General features: G+C 44.4%; 1 protein-coding gene across 2 annotated transcripts in view; it reads left to right on the top strand.

Moving 5' to 3' along the window:
• The first annotated feature begins 5,404 nt into the window (after positions 1–5,404).
• The window catches only part of HHLA1 (HHLA1 neighbor of OC90), a 46,302-nt gene continuing 32,032 nt past the window's right edge, over positions 5,405–19,674 (top strand). Inside the window, exons 1-3 of one of the 2 annotated variants that reach the window (XM_005288822.3) lie at positions 5,405–5,647; positions 17,631–17,734; positions 19,554–19,613. In XM_005288822.3, the coding sequence (XP_005288879.2) occupies positions 17,659–17,734; positions 19,554–19,613 (136 nt within the window). In that variant the 5' untranslated portion in view covers positions 5,405–5,647; positions 17,631–17,658. The remainder of the gene's footprint in view (positions 5,648–17,630; positions 17,735–19,553; positions 19,614–19,674) is intronic. The other variant, XM_042860989.2, reaches the window with a different exon arrangement.

The following is a 19,674-nucleotide window of genomic DNA, read 5'->3' as shown; positions in this document are numbered from 1 at the left end:
TTTGCATGAACAGCTGATTTGGAAGCCGCTTCATGTCTCTGGGTAAGTTACAGTCCGTTCACTGGGGCTGTGTGGAAACTTCCACGTGTTTCATATCATTGCAGTGGAATTTCCTGAGAGAGAATGGAGGTTGGCATGACTTTTAGACACTTGATTACTGGAGGCTTGTCTATATGGGGGAAAAGCCTGGAATAGCAAATGGAGGATAGCTATTGCTGAATATCTGCTCTGCATTAGCTACCTGTGCGGACACACTTATGCTGAACTAAGAGTGCCTTTGTGCGGTGCAGGTTAATGTGGAATAGCTATTGTGCTCTACGTTCACAACATAGCTATTTCACACTTATTTGCCTGTGTAGACAAGCCCTGAGTAAAAGAAAAAAGTGACTAGAGTGAAATGTATCTTGACAAGGGATCAGTGTTTTCTAAATATCTGTCCAGTACTGAAATTCCAGACACACACAACTGAAGGAGGTTGAATTACGAATGTTTTAACAAGGCTCACAGGGAGAACACTACATACAACCTCTTCCAGGGCTGGCTCCAGGCACCAGCTTAACAAGCAGGTGCTTGGGGCGGCCAAGGGAGAGGGGCGGGATGTGCGGCAATTCGGGGGTGGCAGGTCCCTCACTCCCTCTAGGAGCGAAGGACCTGCCGCCGAACTGCCACTGCCGATCGCGGCTTTTTTTTTTTTTTTGCTTGGGGTGGCAGAAATGCTGGAGCCAGCCCTGACCTCTTCTACTAAAAAGCTGAACACTACTGGCGTCTGACCCTGTTTGAGTAAATGGAGTACACTGAGCAAATGAGGGAACCAGAAGAAAGCCCATATGACTGCAGCCACATGATTACCACCAGGTAACCTACTCTGCTCAAAAGTTGAAATGCGTGTGAAAAGCTAATGCAAATGTTTGCTGAAAACCAGATCGTGCAAAATATGTTTGCCCTTATTCTGATCACCAGCGTAAATCAGGAGTAAACCAACAGCTCAATGGAGCTACCTTGGTGTGAAATCAATTTAAGGGGCTAATTCCAATCTCCCTTACTGCCAAATTTCAATAAATATCAATAGGATGAACAATATTTTTAATGAAACAGCAAGTTACTTCTGATTTTTGAGTTGCATTCGTTTGGATTAGGAGTTTTATTGCTTTAAAGATTTAATGCAGCACAAATACTTTCTATTGCCTGACTTACTTTCATGGCAAGAACAGTACAGTATCAAACGCATTAAACTGTTTTCATGGAATGTCGTAACATTAATTTGACTTGCTTAGCAACCATAATAGCACGGGCCCAACATGAAGCGAACAGAGAGATACCCAGCCGGATTCTACTGCAAAGACTTGCAGACAGCAGCAGGGATGACATTTAGATGGACATTTCACAACTACGTAGGTGAGCCATTAATTCATTGTTTACAGGCACTGAAATGTATTGCACTGAATCTTTTCCCTGGCCATCATCCAGATACAGAAGCTTGCCAAGTAAGTGAATTTTGCTGCACATGCCATATTTATCTCGACTCTAACGCCACTGAAGTTATCAGAGCTATACCAGGGGTTAATTTGGCCTGAGTAGTTTAATCATAGACTCAGAGAAATGTTGGGCCAGATGAGACCTCAACACAAGTTACGAAACAAAGACATTTGGGCCAGGGTAGTTGTAATCATCCTCAAAGAGACACTCATACATAGCATCCTACATCAGCAGCATTAATGAGCATGTGTGCTCTGGCTCCATCCAGCTCTACACAGCCTCCCTCCTCTGTGACTTATTCATGATTTATGCAGGACTGACATCAGGAGGGCATGTGAAGTTGTCCTATGTCTGGACCTAGCAGAAGGACTCCCAGTCCTTCTGTTGTTGTTGCAATGCTCTCTTGATGAGAAGCTAGCCTATGTCTTCTTCAGGGATATTATCAGAGTGCCTCTGTCTCTTATCCCCCTCAAGTGAATGTGCCTCCGATCTTCCATGGCTAAGGCAGTTGGAGTCTTAAGCTTATGTTGTCCCATAAGCTGGTGCAGACAAACTGGCCTGTTTTCCATGTTGAGGTGAGTTTCTGCCAACGAGGGTGGCAGAAATAACTGACATACTGTTCTCCTCTCATTGTACAATCCATTGCTAATTAGTGAAAACTTTGGGCTCCCTTTAGGTGAAGATTACAAGCTTCTTGTGAGCTGAGATATGGGTAATATATTTAGCACTTCCATGCTTTAAAGCACTGCCAAATTCTGTTTGTTGAAAGGACTTGTTTTTTGGTATCCAGTCAAATTTTTATACAGGGCATTTTAGCCTACACAGACTTTGAGAAATGCTTTTGAGAAAATTCCTTGATGTTCTAAAGTGAGAGATCTGGGATAACTGGAAATTATCCAGCTGATTTATTAATTGCAAACAGAAAATCAGGGGCATTTCCTATCATAGAGCCTGTTCCAAAGCCCACTGAAATCAGTGGCAAGACTCCCATTGCCTTCAATGGGCTTTGGATTGAGCCCTTAGTGGCGTTCAATGACTGATGTTTTGAGGCAGCGGAACCCTTACAGAAACTCCCAGGGGTACTCAATGTATTGGCCTGGGGGGTCTGAAGAGCTGAGCCCTAGATACTCCAAACCTAATGCTTCAATTTAGCAAAGAGTACCTGTTGCCTTTCAAAAACGGGGGAATGAAATCCAAACCCCACTGAACTCAATGGCCAGGCTCCTATTGTCGACAAGGAGTTCAGGATTTCACACATGAAATTCTCATGATAATCCAGTTAGCGGAAGGATGGCATATTTAAAAAATACGCAATTGTGACAGGGGAAAACAAATAACCTGCAGAGATGCTCTCCGTTGAACCTGGTTTATCAGAGCATGTCATGAAGTGGCCGGCAGGGCCCTTTTGGACCTTGGTTCCGGAAGTTCCTTGGAACAGAGGGATTTGTGGGTTAGGCCCGCTGTAGCACATCAGAACCTACTGAATTGCCCTAACCAAAAAACAGCCCTGTCCTAAAATAATTGGATTAGAATTGGGTGAATCCTCTTGGGTGAAAGTATTGTTGGTCTGACAATTGATTCCGACTTAGGGGGTGTTATATGATTTTAAAGGCACTGACTCCATGATCATATATCCAATACACAAGTCAGTGAATATACAGCAGAATCTGGGCAAAATCTATCATTTGTGGTCCTCGCCATTCCTCTCTTGGTAAGCAAACAAAGAAATAATGATTGGTTTGTTGGGCCGAGATGAAGCCTAAAGACTATACCCCTGAGAAAGCACCGCATAATTCACCGGGATAGTGTATTGAGTGAGAAGTCAGCATTGTTCCTAATAATGCTTCCTGAGTCAAAGTTGTCGCAGAACAATACCATGTTCCAATGATTAGCCGAGCATCACTCCACAGCAGGGCAAAGTGAAAATTGCAGAGTTCAAAGATGAAACGCTGTATGATGTAAATCCTGCTGAAAGTCAAATTATCTTCACGTCCAAACATCAAACGCTTTGGAATTGCTCCCAGAAAACACATTTTCTCAGGTACGGCTGTTATTGTCTGTCATTATACTGGACACTTTCATCCCAATCTGGTTGATGAGATATTGAGCGAGGGTCAATGGCAATAAAATCTGTGTAGGGCTAAGGCAGATCCTTTCAACAAAAGTGTTTCCAAGTTATTCAGGCTGCAGCATTCAATCACAATTCACAGAAGCTGTCTTTTATTATGCAAGTGACTGCCACATAGAGATGGTTGGAACAGTGTTGTCAAAATGAGATTTCACCCAAATGTGCAGCTTTGCTGGGGCAGTAATGTCTGAGAGAGCGAGACTCCTAACAAACTCTATAACCCTGGGATGTGGGAGATCCAGATTCAACTCTCCACCTAACCTGATTCAGAGCAGATCACTCTGAACCAGGCAGAGCAGGGATTTAAACCTGGGTCTTCCATATCCCAGGCCAGTAATCTAACCATCAGGAGAACAGACAGATGGACAGGTGTGTGCATATGCACACACACCGCCCTGCTTATTCAGCACCCATAGTTAATGGTGAATAATCAAAGAGTATCAGGGTTAGAAGGGACTTCAAGAGGTCATCTAGTCCAACCCTTTGCTTAAAGCAGGACCAATCCCCAAATGGCCCCCTGAAGGATTGAACTCACAACCCTGGGTTTAGCAGGCCAATGCTCAAACCACTGAGCTATTCCTCCCCCTGCATAAATACCTTCATGACGTTGTGCAGGTCTCTTAGGGCCTGATCTAAAGCCCAGGGAAGTCAAAGTCTTTGCATTGACTTCAATGAGTTTTGGGTCAATCCCTGTAAGTTCTGATTTCCAAATATAGCCTATAATGCTGGGTGTCTTAAATTTTGGGTGAGACCTCTGAAAATCAGGACTTAGGTTGGGCACCCCAAAAAAGGAGGCATTCAAAATCGCAAGCCACTTTTGGAACTTTGGATCTTAAACTCGCTAGGTGAAATCCTGGCACCATAGAAGCGGATGACAAAACTCTTGTTAACTTCAATAGGGCCAGGGTCTAACTTGCTACTCATTATTTTCCTCTTATGTATATTGGGGGTCATAATACTTCCCTACTACACAGGGCTGCTTTGGGGCTTAATTCATTAATGCCTGGAGAGCACGTTGAGTTTCATGGACTGAGGTGGTTATGGAACCTTTCTTTGAGCTTCTCATTTCCTCCTGTGATGCTTTGGATGCAGTGGGTAGAGCAGTGACACATGACTCAGTGCCATTGTTATTACTTCATGTCGCCACTATAGTCACTCTCTAAACCAGAGGTCGGCAACGTTCGGCACACGGCTCGCTAGGGTAAGCACCCTAGCGGGCCGGGCCAGTTTATTTACCTGCTGATGTGGCAGGTTCGGCCGATCGCGGCCCCCTCTGGCCGCGGTTCGCCGTCCCAGGCCAATGGGGGTGGCAGGAAGCCACGGCAAGCACATCCCTCGGCCTGCGCCGCTTCCCGCAGCCCCCATTGGCCCCAGGACGGCGAACCGCGGTGAGTGGGGGCCGTGATCGGCCGAACCTGCCGCGTCAGCAGGTAAATAAACTGGCCCAGCCTGCTAGGGTGCTTACCCCGGCGAGCCGCGTGCCGAACGTTGCCGACCTCTGCTCTAAACTCTTCTCTTCCCTCATCACGCATCTAAAGAAATGGCCATATTAGCAGGCATTTTGTTTCATCTACTTGACTGTAGTTGAGCTGTATTTCAACTTGTCTAGACCACTCTCTTCAGACCTATCTACAGTATCTGTTGTCCAGAATGACTAACCTGCAGCTTCAAAAATGGCCTAATCACATTGGAAGGCTCTGTCCCTTTAAAGGGGAAAAAAATCCTTTCAGTTCTATTTTTCAGTGTAAGTAATTACTGCCCAAAGTGGTTTCACATCCTGACCTGGACTGCTGCTAAGTCATTCCATTTAGGGATTCAATTCAGGACATACCACAGGCACTTTGCTTGCACATGATCCTATTTCATTTAGCCTAGTTGCCTTTGGGATTATAATACCATTTTCACAAGATTTTTTTAAGGCAATTTTATCAAGCCTGTCCACTCATAGACTATTGTCTTTCATTAAGACTTTATTAAAACAGTGTGATAACCTCCTGGCTATTTAAACTCTCTGAAGTTAATCATCGTATCAGGAGAAGGCAGGTAAGTCAGTATTAAAAGATTACTAGATATTCAAATTGTGAATAGTTTTAAATGGTGCTGCTATGCAGAGATACCTAAAAGAATCTATTTCAGTCTGTGCAATTAATAATCATTGAGGCTGCTGGAAATGAAGAATGTTAGGAGAGAGCTTTTAGAACATATGATTTCTTAAATTCAGACATTGTAAAAAGTGTGAAGTTTTTATCTAATACAAATCAGATGACTGTAGAAATTCAGTCAAGATCATAGTTGAACTAACTTCTTTTTTCATATTAGCCCGAGGAGATTTCTTTAGACCTGTTTTTCAAAGTTTGTTTTAAACCTGAGAGGGTGACCTTTAGATCTTGGAACTGAACAGAGATAGCGAAATTAGTATGCAAGGTCTTTCTCTTTTCTCTCCTTCAGCCTCTTAACTTCTTGTTCTGCTCTGTTTAGCTCTATAGATAAGGGGGGGAACCAGTTGGTATCTGATTGGACTCTTTTCGTGTTGGAAAAAAGAGAATATTTCAACCTGCATGGTTACTTGTCACATTAAAGTGGGTGCAAATGAAGCATAGCTAATAAGTTAGTTACCCTGAGATCTTTGTTTGGCAAGAATAATGAAGAGGTACTTAGTCCTGAATCTCTAGGGTCACATAAGTGTAACCCAAACTGCTGAGGTTGTTATCGACACCAAAACCATTTTTGCTGTATCTGGGTTTTAGAAACACTGGATTGGATTAAAAGCTTATGTGTTATTTAAGTGCGTCGGTGACCTGGTTCAAGCTATGAATATATATTAAAATTTAATTTGAAATAAATAATAAGCTGAATTAGCATATCAGATTGATTGATATTAGTGTTTGTGGCTAGGAGCTTGACTGTCAACCTACACGTGAGAAGCATTAGGGAGGAAAATGGTCACTGGAACAAAGCTTTCGGGGTCTGTCTATCTGTGTGTTTTTTGTCATGCCCATCTCTTTAGTACTGAGTGTCTTATCAATCTAAAAGACATTGTCAAATGACAATCATTGGAAATTTTTAGTTTTGACAGTGAAGAAGTTGTATATTTTTAGTCTGATTGTGCATTTCACTCATTGCAAAGCTCACATTAGTATCGGTAAAAAAGGAAAGATACCATTTAAAAATTATAACAAGGATGTGTCCATTATAGTTAAATGAGCTGTGCATTTGTCTTTTACAGCCAAATCCTGCATTCTTTCCTCAGGCAAAACTTGTACCAATATGAAGTCAGTTCATGATCAAATCTTTAGTAATGTGTATTAATCCTACTTCAAAGCTGCTTTCACTTCTTTGATGTTGTTAAATCTCTCTTCCCCAGCAGTATTTCAAGATTTGTTTTCTGAGGATTTATCTTTCCATATCATGTTTTCATCATGTCCTAATAGATATGGTATAATATCAGGTGGGAGTTTCTAATGCAGAATGACATTGTTTGATTTAAAAATCTGAATATTCTAATATACTTCTGGGGCAGAGGTAGGCCTCTCTGCATAGCCACAGTATTTTAGCACTCAAATCATTGTACTTCAATCTTGTTCTGTTATATTGGCTACTTTTCCCAGTCCCTTTTACATCTCTCCCCTAATTTTTCCAGTATGGCAATTTTTATGTTCCTCTATCTCCCACCTCTGCTTTGCCCGCTGCAAGCTTTGCTTTCTCCAGTCCCTGTTATATCATGCAATATTGCACACATTGTAGGTCTCTCTCTCTCTTTCTCTCTCTCTCTCTCTGCACTGTTGAGCTCTCTATCAGTTTTAAATAAACTCAAAAAAGCTGAAACCTGGCTAGGAAACTACCTGGATACATGAACTCCCCTTTTCCTCTGGGAACATTTGTTGAACCAAAGGATGAACGACAGCTCTGCTGACACACCTTGTCAGCAGAGAAATGCAATTACAAACATCAATAATTTCTGTGATTCTTTTATCCTCCCAAAATGTGACAAATTGAGGTGTAGGCCAGCGGTTCTCAACCAGGGGTCGGGGTCCCCTGGGGGGCCAGGAGCAGGTTTCAGGGGATCCGCCAAAATAAACCAGAGAGCAGGGCCAGCATTAGACTTACTGGGACTGGGGGCAGAAAGCCGAATCCTGAGCCCTGCAGCCCAGGGCTGAGGCTGAAGCCTGAGCAACTTAGCTTTGTGGGGCCCCCTGTGGCATGGGGCCCCCTGTGGCATGGGGCCTGGGCAATTGCTCTGCTTGCTGCCCTCTAACACTGGCCCTGGCTTTTAATCTACTGAAAAACAGTGGTGGTGGTGCAGGTGGGCCATGGAATGTTTATAGCTCGTTGCGGGTGGGGGGGGGCAGGCTCAGAGAGAAAAAGGTTGAGAACCCCTGGTGTAGGCTAATTACTCAGCAAAGCTCTGAGGTCTCAATTCAACAAAGCACTTACAGACGTGCTTGAAAGTTTTGCTGAATTGGGACCTATACAGTGCTGGATTCGCCACTGGGTCAACGGGGCCCGTGTCCAGGGGCCCCAGCCAACTGGGGACCCCCTGGAAAAAATCCACCACCAATAGCGGAAGCCCGGAGCCCCAGGCCTGCTCTGCAACAGCAGTGCTGGGCAGGGGAAGCCCCCGTCAGCAGCTCCTGACCCCGTCCCAGCTGCCATGGGATGGACACCACCCCCAGCAGCCTCCATGCCTAGCAGCAGCTACGGGGTGGGGGACCCCGCTCCAGGGGCTACCAATCCATCCTCAGCAGAAGCTGCAGGGCGGCAGGGCAAGCCCCCACACCTGACCCGCTCTCCAGTAGAATCGCCAGCAGGCGAGGTGGGAGAAGCCCAAGTGCCCCAACCCTGGTTCCCCTCAGAAGCGCAGGGGGTGACAATGGAAGCCCCAGTACCCGGACTCCCGCTGCAGCCCCAGGACTGGAGGAGCTCTCACTCCCTGCTGCGGCCCCGGGGCAGTGGTGCGGGGAGGGAGATTCTCTGGTCTTGAGGTCACGGGGGGCGAGGGGGGTGCAGAAAGGAGCAAAAGGTGTTGCAGGGCTGCAGTGAGGGTGGGGACCCTGGATGAAAGGGGTTGGGCCCTGAGGAAGGGGCAAAAAGGGGCCCCCCACTTGCTCTGGCCCAAGGCACCAGGAAACCTTAATCTGCCTCTGACCCTATATTATTTAAATAGCAGTAGGACAAAAAAACTAGAACTTCAGAGTTGAAGAAGCCAATACTGCTATCATTAAGGTCAATAGCCAGATGTGCATTCTTTCTAATAATAAATAAAGATATCCTATCTCTGGAAGGGACTTTGAAAGGTCATTGAGTCCAGCCCCCTGCCTTCAGTAGCAGGACCAAGTACTGATTTTGCCCCAGATCCCTAAGTGGCCCCCTCAAGGATTGAACTCACAACCCTGGGTTTAATAAGCTACTACTCAAACCACTGAGCTATCCCTCCTCCCCCAGAGCAGGACTGGACTGGACTGGACTGGATCTGAAATTTCATAGATTTATAGATTTTTTAAAGCCAGAAGGAGATCATGATAATCATCTCATCTGACCTGCTGTATAAAACAGGCCATCGCGTGTGGCTGAGCTATACATATACATATATATATATAAAAGACGTATACATACATCCAAACCAGACAGACATCCAAACTTGATTTGAGGTGGTACAGACTTCACCACATCCTTTGGTCAAGTCCTCTCACTGTTAAAAATATATTCCTTATTTCTAGTCTGAATTTGTCTAGCTTCACCTTCCAGCCATTGGATTTTGTTATGTCTCTGTCTGCTAGATTAAAGAGTAGATCTGGTCAAAAAAACAGTTTATCATCAGAAAATGCAGTTTCATCAAACCTAAAACATTTTGCAAGAATGTATCAATTTCAACAAAATTTTAGACAGGCAAAATCATTTTTATTTTCTCATTTTTCTGATGTCAAAACAGTTCATTTCAATAATATCAAAATGTTTCATTTCAATAAGGTATAAACAGTTTGTTCCAACTTTATTGTTTTGATTCAACTTTTATATTTTACTGTTTTATATTAGAATGTTTTGACATTAGCAAAACATCTGTACCTTATCCAAAATGAAACATGTCAACATCAGTGTAGCAAAACAATTGAACATTAACAAAACAAAACATTCTGAGAGTTCTGAATCAAAATTGCCTGGAATTCTCATTTTGTGGAAATTCAGAACAAAAACAGAAATCAAAATATCAGAATTTCCTGTGGAAATTTTCCTGTCAGACCAGCTATATTAAAGAACCTTCTAGTTTCAGATATATCTCCTTATGCGGGTACTTACAGACCCTGTGTAAAATTCTGGTCTCATGGTAGTCAATAGCAAAATTCCCATGATTTCCATGGGTCCAGGATTTCACCCCACGATCAAGTCAACTCTTATCCTTCTTTTTGTTAAGCTAAATAGATTGAGCTTCTCAAATTTCTCATTGTAATCAAGTTTTTACAGAACTTGAATCATTCTTGTCGCTCTGAACCTCTCCAATTTGTTGTTAAAGGGACTTGAGGACCAATTGCTGATGAAGGAAAGTTCTCAGGATTCTGAGTTTAGTATATTTAAATAATGGTTTACTTTTCCATGACTGAATAATGAGTGGGAAATTATCATATTTATAGACCCTCCCTCCAAAAACACAATGTTATGCCCCGCCTGCTGATACTGTTGCATCACTCAATGCAGTCTCTGATACTGCAATTCTTACACAGGCAAAATTTCCCATTTACTCTTATGTGTGTTTTGCTGAGTGCCAGATTAAGCCCCCTGTTCTCAGAGATGTGCGGATGTGCCAAGAAAAGATCTTAGACAGATAATTGTTGGTTAAAAACATACTTTAGTATAAGGTCCTCTCTCCCACATGTTCAAGAAATAGTTCCCATTTAAAAATCATACAGTATAGTTAGCAAAAGTAATAATTATGGTGGATGAGAGCTATCCACAGTTCAGATCAACAAAAGTTCAAAAATCATGAGTCAGACCCCCCTCAAAATCATTGGATGTCTTCTCAAATCATGAGATTTCATTTTAAAGACAATATTATGTTTTTTTTGTTTGTCTTCACATTTTTAAACTCCTCTTATCTATCCCCAGTGTGCGCGTGTGAAAATTAGTGTTGCCAACACACCTGAGTGTACCAAGTAACATGATTCTGGCTCTGACTGTTGGCAGTGGCGTAGCCAGCTTCTCAGTGCAGCGGGAGCAACCATAAATAAGGCGCCCCCCCTTGGCTCCTCCTCTGGCCACGCCCCTCCTTGGATCCTCCTCTGGCCGCTCCGCGCCCCCCCTCCCTTGGCTCCTCTGGCCACGCTGCGGCCATGCTGCGCCCCCCCCTCGGAGGGGCTCAGTGGGTCGGGGGGGGGCCGGGCACGGGGGAAGGGGTGGCAGACGGGCGCTGCTCGCTTCTCCTGGGGGCTGGGGGGAGCAGAGCAGTGGGGCGGGCAGCAGTTGGCAGGCAGATCCCCTCTCCCCAGCAGCTTCCTGTTTCCCTCGCCCGGGCAGCCCAGCAATTTTTTAAAAAGCGGAGCCTGCCGGGCAGCCGCTGGGTTCCTGCAGGCGGGGGACGGGGGCAGCACGTCCGGACTCCGGAGGAGCCATTGGGGGGGGGGGCGGCGGGGGCGGCTAGAGGAGCGAAGTGGGCGGGCTCCTCAGCCATCGCTCCCAACGCTCAGTGCGGCCGCCTCCTGCGGCAGCTCAGGGCTCAGCGGCCGAGCGCTCTGCAGCTGGCGGGCAGATCCCCTCTTCCTGGCAGCTTCCTCCATGAACTTATCTAGTTCTTTTTTTTAACCCAATTATAGTTTTGGCCTTCACAACATCCCCCAGCAACAGGTTAACTGTGCATTTTGTGAAGACGTACTTCCTTTTGTTTGTTTGATTCCAGCTTCTCTCCAAACCCCACATTTCTAATTAATTCTGTGCCCCGCAATTGCCCATCCCACAACCCAGAAATTAATTATGCAAACACCCACATCAACTTTGCCCCTCCCCCAGCTCAGCAATCAATTCTGCCCACCCCTCAGCCCCACATCTGCCCGCATCCCCCACCTCTGCTCCACTTGCAGCTCTGGGGTCCGTCACTCCCCTCTCCTCCCCTTTCCCATGCCTGGTGCTGGAGAGATGAAGCGGTGAGGGGGGAGGAGCAGGGGGAAGACTGCCTCGTTTTTCACAGGAAAGGAGGAGGAAGGAGGGGGTGGAGCCACCCTGAGCTGGGGGGCTCTTTCTTACCCCCTTCACTCCTGTGCGAATGGTGTCAACTCCTGAGGGGTGGGTGCAGAGTTCCACATGCAGCAGGTCTGACTGACTGCTCTTCCCCTGGAGACGGGGTAGTGGGCAACCATCTGGCATCATTTCATACAAATCTATGTAATTTAATCTTAGTTGTTTCCCCCAGTGAAAGCTCCTGCAACAGGGCCGGGAATCACTTTACTGTACATTTGGGAGAGGTGACAACATTGTAACTACCCTGCACACGAGGCGGAGGGAGAGGGGCAGTTCAAAACTCAAAAGGCAGACCAAAAATCACGAGATAATCTGGGCTTTTTTTAAAAAAATCTCATGATGTTGGGGCCATTCTTGTGATTTTGGGGCGTCTGACTCACGATTCTGAATTTTGGGGGTTGGCAATATTGGGAACTTCCACATCTTGTGCTGCTTGTGCCAGGCCAAATAATAGTTGCAGGCCCTGAGCTGGAAGGAGAGAGCAGCAACTGTTGTTCCATGCACCCTCAACGCAGAAGTCATCCCCAGTGGGGCTGAACTGTGGCTCCCTCACTCAAACTGGCTCCCAGAGCGGGCTGGGTGCACTGTGAGAAACAAGCTACGCCCCATTCTGAAGAGTTCATGTACCCCTGGAAACCAGGCAGCCGAGTGAGGGAGCATCCCGCCCTGAGCCACAAGACTCCCAGCTATGTTGTGTGAGTGAAGTAGTGGGCTTGTGGTTGTTACCAGTCCCCAGGGGCCTTTTCCACTCTGTCATATCAAAGCAGTTAATTTTGTTTCATGTTTGTTTATTGGGGGAGCAGATTGAGCATGGACAGGACTGGCTCTAGGCACTAGCAAACGAAGCATGTGCTTAGGGCTGCACAATTTCAGGGGCGGCATTCCGGCCCTTTTTTTTTTTTTGCTTCGGCAATTGTGCTCTCGGAGGTGTTTTTTTTGTTTTTAGGTTTTTTTTTTTTTTTTTTGCTTGGGGCGACAAAAAACCTAGAGCCAGCCCTGAGCATGGAAAGGGAATTTGGTCACCTTTTACCACAGTGAGCCTGGCTCAGGAATTCATTCAATGCACACAACAGAAAGAAATAAAACAAGAAAAATCCTTGAGCCAATGGAATGGCAGAGTTTGGCTTAAATATTTGTATTAAAATTATTTTTGCTTTTTAAACAAATTTGTCAAATGCTCTTAGGAGCAGAAGAGAGCAGAGAGACGAAAAGGAAACTTGTGTGTCGCTGATGCTTTCTTTATGCACATGCTGTCCACAGGCTGCAGTAGGGACATGCGTCCCCAAGCATGCTTTGTGCTCTCACTTACCTTTCCTACAGTGATATCTGGCTGACAAATTCTGGACTTTTTCCATCAGTTCTCTTTCACAGTGGATCAAGGCTACTTATGCTGTTTTAGAGCCTGATTCAGCAAAGCACTTAACCATGTGCTTCATTTTAATCATGTGACCAGTGCCATTGTTAATATAATTATATAACATATTTGCAGATTAAAGCAACCTTTTGCCCACTGTGGCTAAACAAAGCCTCTTAAAATTTAAAATTTAGCAAAACTCTGGCTAAAGCATCTCTCTTCCCATCCCTCTGTCCCGCCCAAAAAGACTGATTTGGGGTGGAGCAGCTCAGTACCACTCTCAACACGGACCAGTGCTTTAAAAAACCCTATTTGGCTCACCATACATAACTGCCCAACTGAAATGACCAGATGATGGCAAAGTACAACTCTTAGCACCTCCCTAGTCAGCACATCTGCTCCCTGTTTGTACTCAGTCAGATCTGCTGACTTTAGTGACAGGTAAGTTTCACTCTTTTTCACTCCTGTCAATTTTACAGATGCTATAAAACACTGGGAGAGTAAGCTGTTACTGACAGGTTTCAGAGTAGCAGCCGTGTTAGTCTGTATCCGCAAAAAGAACAGGAGTACTTGTGGCACCTTAGAGACTAACAAATTTATTAGAGCATAAGCCTTCGTGGACTACAGCCCACTTCTTGCATCCGAAGAAGTGGGCTGTAGTCCACGAAAGCTTATGCTCTAATAAATTTGTTAGTCTCTAAGGTGCCACAAGTACTCCTGTTCTTTAAGCTGTTACTGGCTGTCTCATGCTTCATCAATAGAGTTGTTAACTAAGTTCCCAGTGCAGGGTCACCTGGGCAACCGCATTGCCTTACAGCACATGTGTCAAACTCAAGGCCCGCGGGCCACATCCGGCCCGCCATACAACTATATCCGGCCCGCGAAATCGTTTTATATATCTGTTTTTAATGGCCCTGTGATATGACGCCCCAATAACACACACTACAAATCCCATGATGCAGTGCAATTGCCGCCAACGGCAAGCCGCGGTTCAAGTTCGCGGTCTGTTGATGTATACAACGCTAATATCAAATCAAAGCTAGACCCCAACAATGGCCAAGAGAAAACTTGATTCTGAAAACCGAGGCTTTCAAAGCCGGTGGGAGAATGAGTATATGTTTACTGAAATTGCAGGTAAACCAGTGTGTCTCCTTTGCGGGAGTAATATCGCTGTAATGAAGGAGTATAACCTAAGATGGCACTACGAGACGAAACATGAGAACAAATTCAAAAACCTGAGCGCAGGACAGAAGCTACAAAAGGTAGAGGAGTTGAAGAAGAATTTGACATCCCAGCAGACGTTTTTCACCAAAGCAAAATCACAAAGTGAAGCTGCTGTGAAAGCAAGTTTCATTGTGGCCGAAGAGATCGCCAAATCAGGACGGCCGTTTACCGAGGGGGAATTCATAAAGAATTGTATGATGAAAGTGTGCGACGTCCTTTGTCCAGATAAAACGCGAGCGTTTGCAAATGTAAGCCTCAGCAGAAACACTGTTGCTAATCGGGTTTGTGAGATGGCGACTGATTTGAAAACACAGTTGATTGAAAGAGCAAAAGATTTTGTTGCATACTCCCTTGCCGTGGATGAAACTACTGACGCGACTGACACTGCACAGCTGGCGATATTTATCCGTGGTGTGGATTCCAATTTGTGCGTAACAGAGGAAATACTGGACATTAAATCGATGCACGGGACAACGAAAGGAGAAGACATCTTTGGAAATGTATTTCAAAGTGTAACCGACATGAAACTGCCGTGGGAAAAACTCGTTGGACTTACAACAGATGGCGCACCTGCTATGTGTGGTGAAAAAAATGGACTGGTGGGAAGGATGCGCTCAAAGATGCGGGAGGAGAACTGTGCCGGTGAGTTGACAGTGTATCACTGCATCATACACCAGGAATCGCTGAGTGCTAAAGTCCTAAAAATGGATCATGTGATGAACACTGTAACACAAACCGTCAACTTTATCAGAGCCCACGGTTTAAATCACCGCCAATTCCAGTCTTTTCTGCGGGAAATAGATAGCGAGTTTGGCGATATGCCATATCATACGGAGGTCCGGTGGCTAAGTCGGGGAAAAGTTCTCAAAAGACACTTTGAGCTGCGAGAGGAAATCTGCCAGTTCATGGACAGTAAGGGGAAAGACTGCACAGTTCTGCGGGATGAAAAGTGGAAATGTGAGTTGGCGTTCCTGGCTGACATAACGTCGCATCTTAGCGCTTTAAACCTTCAACTCCAGGGACGGGAGCACATAATAACCGATATGCATGATGCAGTGAAGGCATTTCAAGTGAAGCTGCGCTTACGGGAGACACAAATGCACCAATGCAACTTGTCTCACTTTCCCTGTTGCCAAGTAATACGGAACCAAGAAAGTGCCACAGTTTTCCCAAATGCCACCTTTGCTGAAAAACTCAGCGCGCTGCGCACTGAGTTCGCACGGCGCTTCAGTGACTTTGAGGCACAGAAAAGTAACTTCGAGCTGCTTCGCAACCCATTTGCAGTCGATGTGGAAACCGCACCTGTAGAAATGCAGATGGAGCTGATAGAACTGCAATGTAACGGGACACTGAAGGCAAAGTACGACACTGCGGGGCCAGCACAGTTCACTCGCTTCATTCCTGAAGCGATGCCGCAGCTCCGCCAACATGCGGCTCGAATCCTGTCCATGTTTGGCAGCACATATCTGTGCGAGCAGCTGTTCTCTGTGATGAAAATTAACAAAACGTCACACAGGAGTCGCCTCACTGATGAACACCTGCAATCGATCCTGAGAATCTTCACAACACAGAACCTAACCCCAAACATAAACGAACTTGTTGCAAAGAAAAGACTCCAAGTATCAGGCTCTGACTAAATAGGACAAGAAAATGGAATGTTATGATTTGTTATGATTATACTTTTGCTTTAAATTCAATTTTTTATTTATATTTTCAGATTTTTTAATATTCCAGCATGTACAGATTTTGAATGTATTGTATTGACAGGATATTTTTTTATGAAGAGCAAAATATTTTAAGTTGAAATGTATTTATTTTGGAATGATATCCTGTATTTTGGTTCATATTAATGGTTAAAAAACATAAATATTTAGTCTGTTAAATAAATGGTTATACTGTTCGGCCCGCGAGTTTTGAGTTTTGGCCCCCTGTGCAATTGAGTTTGACACCCCTGCCTTACAGTCTGCCTTCAGCTAAACCTGTGCACAGAAAGCAACAGGCTTGGACAGGTGGCGGGGCAGGGTGATCTAGACAATAGAACATTGGACTAAGACTTAGACGACTAGATTGTTTCTGCCATTGGCCAGCTGAGTGAACTTAGACAAGTCATTTCACCTCCCTGTGCATCAGTTTCCCCATCTGTTAAGTGAGGATAATACTGATATCTTCGGTAAAAAGCTTTCAGATTGACGAAAACATGCTATATAAGAGCTAGACCTTATTATTGTTATTTATTAATGGTAATGATGCATTAGGTAGAAAGAATTCAGCTTGACTCTAAGATCCCAGTTTGAGTTTGCAAGGTTAGCAGTTAGAAGAAACATCTTTCTCTTGTAAGAGGAGTAAATGTAACATGGGCACACTAAACATGGAATCCCTCAATACCATTTTTACAATAGAATCATATTTCAACTATTTTCAGAATTTATTTTAGTTTCTAACAATTTAAATATCAGGATGACTTGGTTAATAGAAATGGTAATAATTTGTTAATTAAGCAGTATTATCCTGAGGCTAAGGAGAGTTCAGTGTGTATTCTTACCATTAACTATCGAGCATGGAGAAGGTTGCTGTTGAAAACTAAAATAGAAAAACTTTTGACTGTGTTTTCATGAAATCTCCCCCCAGAGTTTCAGCCAATGATGAAGCTGGCTGACATTTTCTGATATTGAAAAAAAGGGAGGGGGACAAATTTAAAGAAAAACTGTCTTTCCTAAGTATCAGGGGGTAGCCGTGTTAGTCTGTATCTACAAAAACAACAAGGAGTCTGGTGGCACCTTAAAGACTAACAGATTTATTTGGGCATAAGCTTTCGTGAGTAAAAACCTCACTTCAGTCTTTGAAATATCTGTAAACTGCAATATTGACAGTCCCAATCATTCAAAAACCTTGAGTCAGAGCCCCAAATATCATGAGTCTGAATAAAAAATCACGAATAAGGAATTCTAGATTTTTGGTTTAGTTTTTTCATGTTTTGGGGGTTTTTTTCCTTCTGAGATTTTTAGCTTTCAGGCCACATTTTCTAGCTTTTTCTCTGCAATCACAAGGGTGAGAAACTTAGCTTTGTTTTGTTTTTTTCAAGTAAAATCCAAGGTTCTCATGTGATTCTAGCATCCAGAGATTAAGAACAACACAAAATATTGCAAAAGTTGGAAACACTGAAACTGACAAATGCATTGGATCCGTGTAGGCTCACCAAAATCTTGTTTCTTTCTCCTAAAACAGTTGAAGCAACTGGAAGTAGGTTTCCAAAATGCCATGGTTCCATCAGCATGTGCCTGTTAAATTGAGTGCAGGATTTCTATGCCTCCTTCTCGTATGGAACTTGGGTAAGTGTGAAGTGTGTTTGAAACGCCACTGTCACCGACAATTTATTCTGAGACATGATAAAGTAATTTCCCCAGCACGTGCACTTTGATATTGCCCCGTGAACATCCAAAATGTTTTTCCCATCCATCACTCTCAAAGCCAAAAGGATGCGCCAACCTGCTTTCACCTAAGAGAGATAGAAAATACAGGCTCAGGCCAGGGTGCCTGATTCTCCACCTTCTTAGGTAGTTAAAAATGCTATTACTGGCTGAAATTTTGTGGCATCACCACCTAGATAGGGCGGGGTGACAAGTCCCACCTGCCTGAATGGGCCATCACTGAGACACATTGGCCCCAGTGACTAAGTTTTACCCCAAGTCCATAAAGCATAATTTTAATATAAATACATTATTCCTTAAATATTACCCATGCAGGCATCTCACACTGATTGTGAATCTTGGCAAGTTATGAGTTCTCTATAGACATGTTATATATTCCTCTTTATGGATAAATAGATGTGTGTAAGATATGTGTTTGGTGTAGTGCATTTTCAGGTCTGAGGAGAGATGTTTGCAAAGAATGAGACCTTTTGCCTAAGAGCCTCTGTGTCACAGAGGTGTTAGAACTAATTAACATAACAGAGAGGCCAGCAATTGATGGGACTCACAATGAACCATCTTCTTGAGCCCGCCAGTGTAGCCCATGTCCGCTTGGTGTGGTGCTCTGTCCCCTTCTAGTGGCACCTAGACCATCTAGAGCTTGATCAGTCTGTAACAGCGTTGGCTTAGAAAGATCTGCCTTTTAGCTCATGCAGTATAGGCTCATACACTAAGCTTCAGAGGTCCCAGGTTCGATTCTGCCTGCCGACAAGTCATTGCTGTTACACCAGGATTAAGGTAGTATGTTGCCCTGAAAAGTTTGCATTGATGCTGTCTGGGCCACATGATCTGCAAATAAATGGAAGACCTCATTCCCCAGCACTGTTGAGCCTACCTCTTCAACATTACCATTCTTAAGTATTATTTGTGTTATGGTTGTTTCTAGTGGCTCCAGCTAAGATCAGGGGCTCACTGTACTGGGCCTGGTTCAAACACAGGAGAAGAGACAGTCCCTGCCTTGAAGAGTTTATAAAGCAAACAAAGGGAGTATTATTATTCTCATTTCACAGACAGGGAACTGAGGCACAGAGAGATTAAGTGACTTGCCCAAGGTAACACAAGACAGTGCCAGGAATTGATTTCTGGAATCCCAGCCCAGCACCTTAGCTGTACGACTACATACAGCAGTAACATATCAAATAGCAAGCTTTGATAATCAGCATGCATGTAGCAGTCACCGTTTTCAGGACGGCATGCCGCATCATCCTTTGCATCTTATGGGTAATGGTGCTTGCAAACCTGGCACTCAATCTCTATAACACTTTGTGGCTCTCTTCTTCCTTTGATTCCTGTTAAAGGAAGTTACTCACTTGTATTAAGGGCCTGCTCCTGTTCCACTGAAATTGAAGGGTGTTAGGCTATTGACTTCACTGAAAGCAAGCTCGGGCTGGAGGCGGGGCGGGGCGGGAGGTGGGGACAGGGGAGAGAAAAGCTAATTTCTTAACCTTTGTTCCTTTAAAAGCTAGGTCATTTTAGGGTCAGATTCTTCCTTGTTGGTATGTACACGCTCTGCTGCCATTATAGAAATAACGTGTGGCTCTGAATGATGGACTAGTTCACAATGCTATTGTCCAACCATTTCACAGCCATCACGCTGGCAACAGAGAAACCCTTGGAGAATCCTGGTTGGTCATTTGAGTGGGAAAGTCATTTCTCAGATTCCACTTTCTCCATTTTACAGCTGCAGGCATCAAAGGAGAAAATAAGAAGGAGAAGAGTGTGCCAGTGCTGGCTACTGCAGGTAAGGCCTGGCACATGGCTTCAGAAATTACTCTGATTGTGTGGGGTTAAGCTTGAGTCAG

The sequence above is a fragment of the Chrysemys picta genome, chromosome 2, assembly GCF_011386835.1.
Source record: "Chrysemys picta bellii isolate R12L10 chromosome 2, ASM1138683v2, whole genome shotgun sequence".
Classification (NCBI taxonomy): Eukaryota; Metazoa; Chordata; order Testudines; family Emydidae; genus Chrysemys; species Chrysemys picta.
This window is presented reverse-complemented; position numbering and strand designations above follow the sequence as displayed.